At 36.8% G+C, this 1,324-nt stretch overlaps 1 protein-coding gene across 1 annotated transcript in view; it reads right to left on the bottom strand.

The window, feature by feature from the left end:
- Window positions 1-1,324, bottom strand: part of SMARCC1 (SWI/SNF related BAF chromatin remodeling complex subunit C1) — a 183,885-nt gene that overhangs the window by 144,795 nt on the left and 37,766 nt on the right. The window contains exon 4 of the mRNA XM_007446140.1: window positions 969-1,050. Within this exon, the coding sequence (XP_007446202.1) occupies window positions 969-1,050 (82 nt within the window). The remainder of the gene's footprint in view (window positions 1-968; window positions 1,051-1,324) is intronic.

A 1,324-nucleotide genomic window follows, 5' to 3' on the forward strand; every position in this document is an offset into this window, starting at 1 on the left:
TTGTTCAGCAGGCCACTTAATGCCTTTCCCAGATCCCTTCACTGCAGCTAGGTACACCTGCACAAAACACTGCTGAGACTCGTGACCTAGAGAAATTCATTATCTTTTTCATTAAGGTACCATCCTGATAAATTAATCCTCGTAGTCAATTTACCTGAACTTACCTTAACAGTCTAAGTCTAATGTAGCATTTTCACCTAACCTGGGAGGTGGAGGTTGGGGGAGAATACATGGGGAGGGATGCCCATTTTGGCTCATCATCTAAGTTACTTAAAATATCAAAACTGTGGATTATAGCTCTTTTCCCCCATTTTTAATCTTATAAATAGCAATGATTAAAACATGCATATTTACTCCCCAAACTATCACCAAAAATCAACCAAAAAACAAAAACCACTCAGTTATTTCTCCAAGTTAATAGTCTGTGAGACAAGTTTCAGGCATTAAGTTAATGATAATACCTAGCAGAATTGCCAGCTGCCTCTCCCCAAGAAGGTTATTCAGTCATCACTAAAACTTACCTATCAATAAAAACACTAAGAAAGAAAAGAAGAAAATTAAGTGTTCTCTTCTCCACATTATAATCTAGTTGCGGAAATAAGATTTATATTTATGGTACAACCATGAAACAAATCCAAAACAAAACAAAGAAAATGACTGTATACACAAGGGACTAGTAGGATGAGAGAATACTTATATTAAATATGAAAGATTCAAATAATGGATTAGGTGAAATTAATAAAGAAAAATATCATAGATTATTTTACCAAAAGTTTAAGAAAAAATATTCTATAAATGACAAGTTTTAGTCATTCTTTGTAGCTCTAATCCCCAAAAACCCATAAAAATAATATAATAGATTTCAGAAAACTTTTCTTCCTTTGATCTTTTGGCAATCTAATAAAGCCAATCTTAGAAATGAAAGTATACTAAAGGAAAAAAAATTTAATAATCTAACTTTGAGTTACCTGCACCAATGTTTTTTCAATGTTCATAAACATTTCAACATTACGATCCATTCGGGATGGATTCTGTAGATCAAACCTCCGCCTGTAAGAGAAGAAAATCATCAGTTAATTTGTCTCCCACCTTAAACAAAAGTGAAAACTTGGTTTCAGTATCCAATGCAAATGAGTTGGAAAGATTTGGAAATTAAAATAGCACTCTACAAAATGTATGATAGGGCTTCCCTGGTGGTGCAGTGGTTGAGAGTCTGCCTGCCGATGCAGGGGACACGGGTTCGTGCCCCGGTCCGGGAGGATCGCGCGTGCCGCGGAGCGGCTGGGCCCGTGAGCCATGGCCACTGAGCCTGCGCGTCCGGAGT

This window comes from Lipotes vexillifer, unplaced genomic scaffold (genome assembly GCF_000442215.2).
Source record: "Lipotes vexillifer unplaced genomic scaffold, Lipotes_vexillifer_v1.1 scaffold491, whole genome shotgun sequence".
NCBI lineage: Eukaryota > Metazoa > Chordata > Mammalia > Artiodactyla > Lipotidae > Lipotes > Lipotes vexillifer.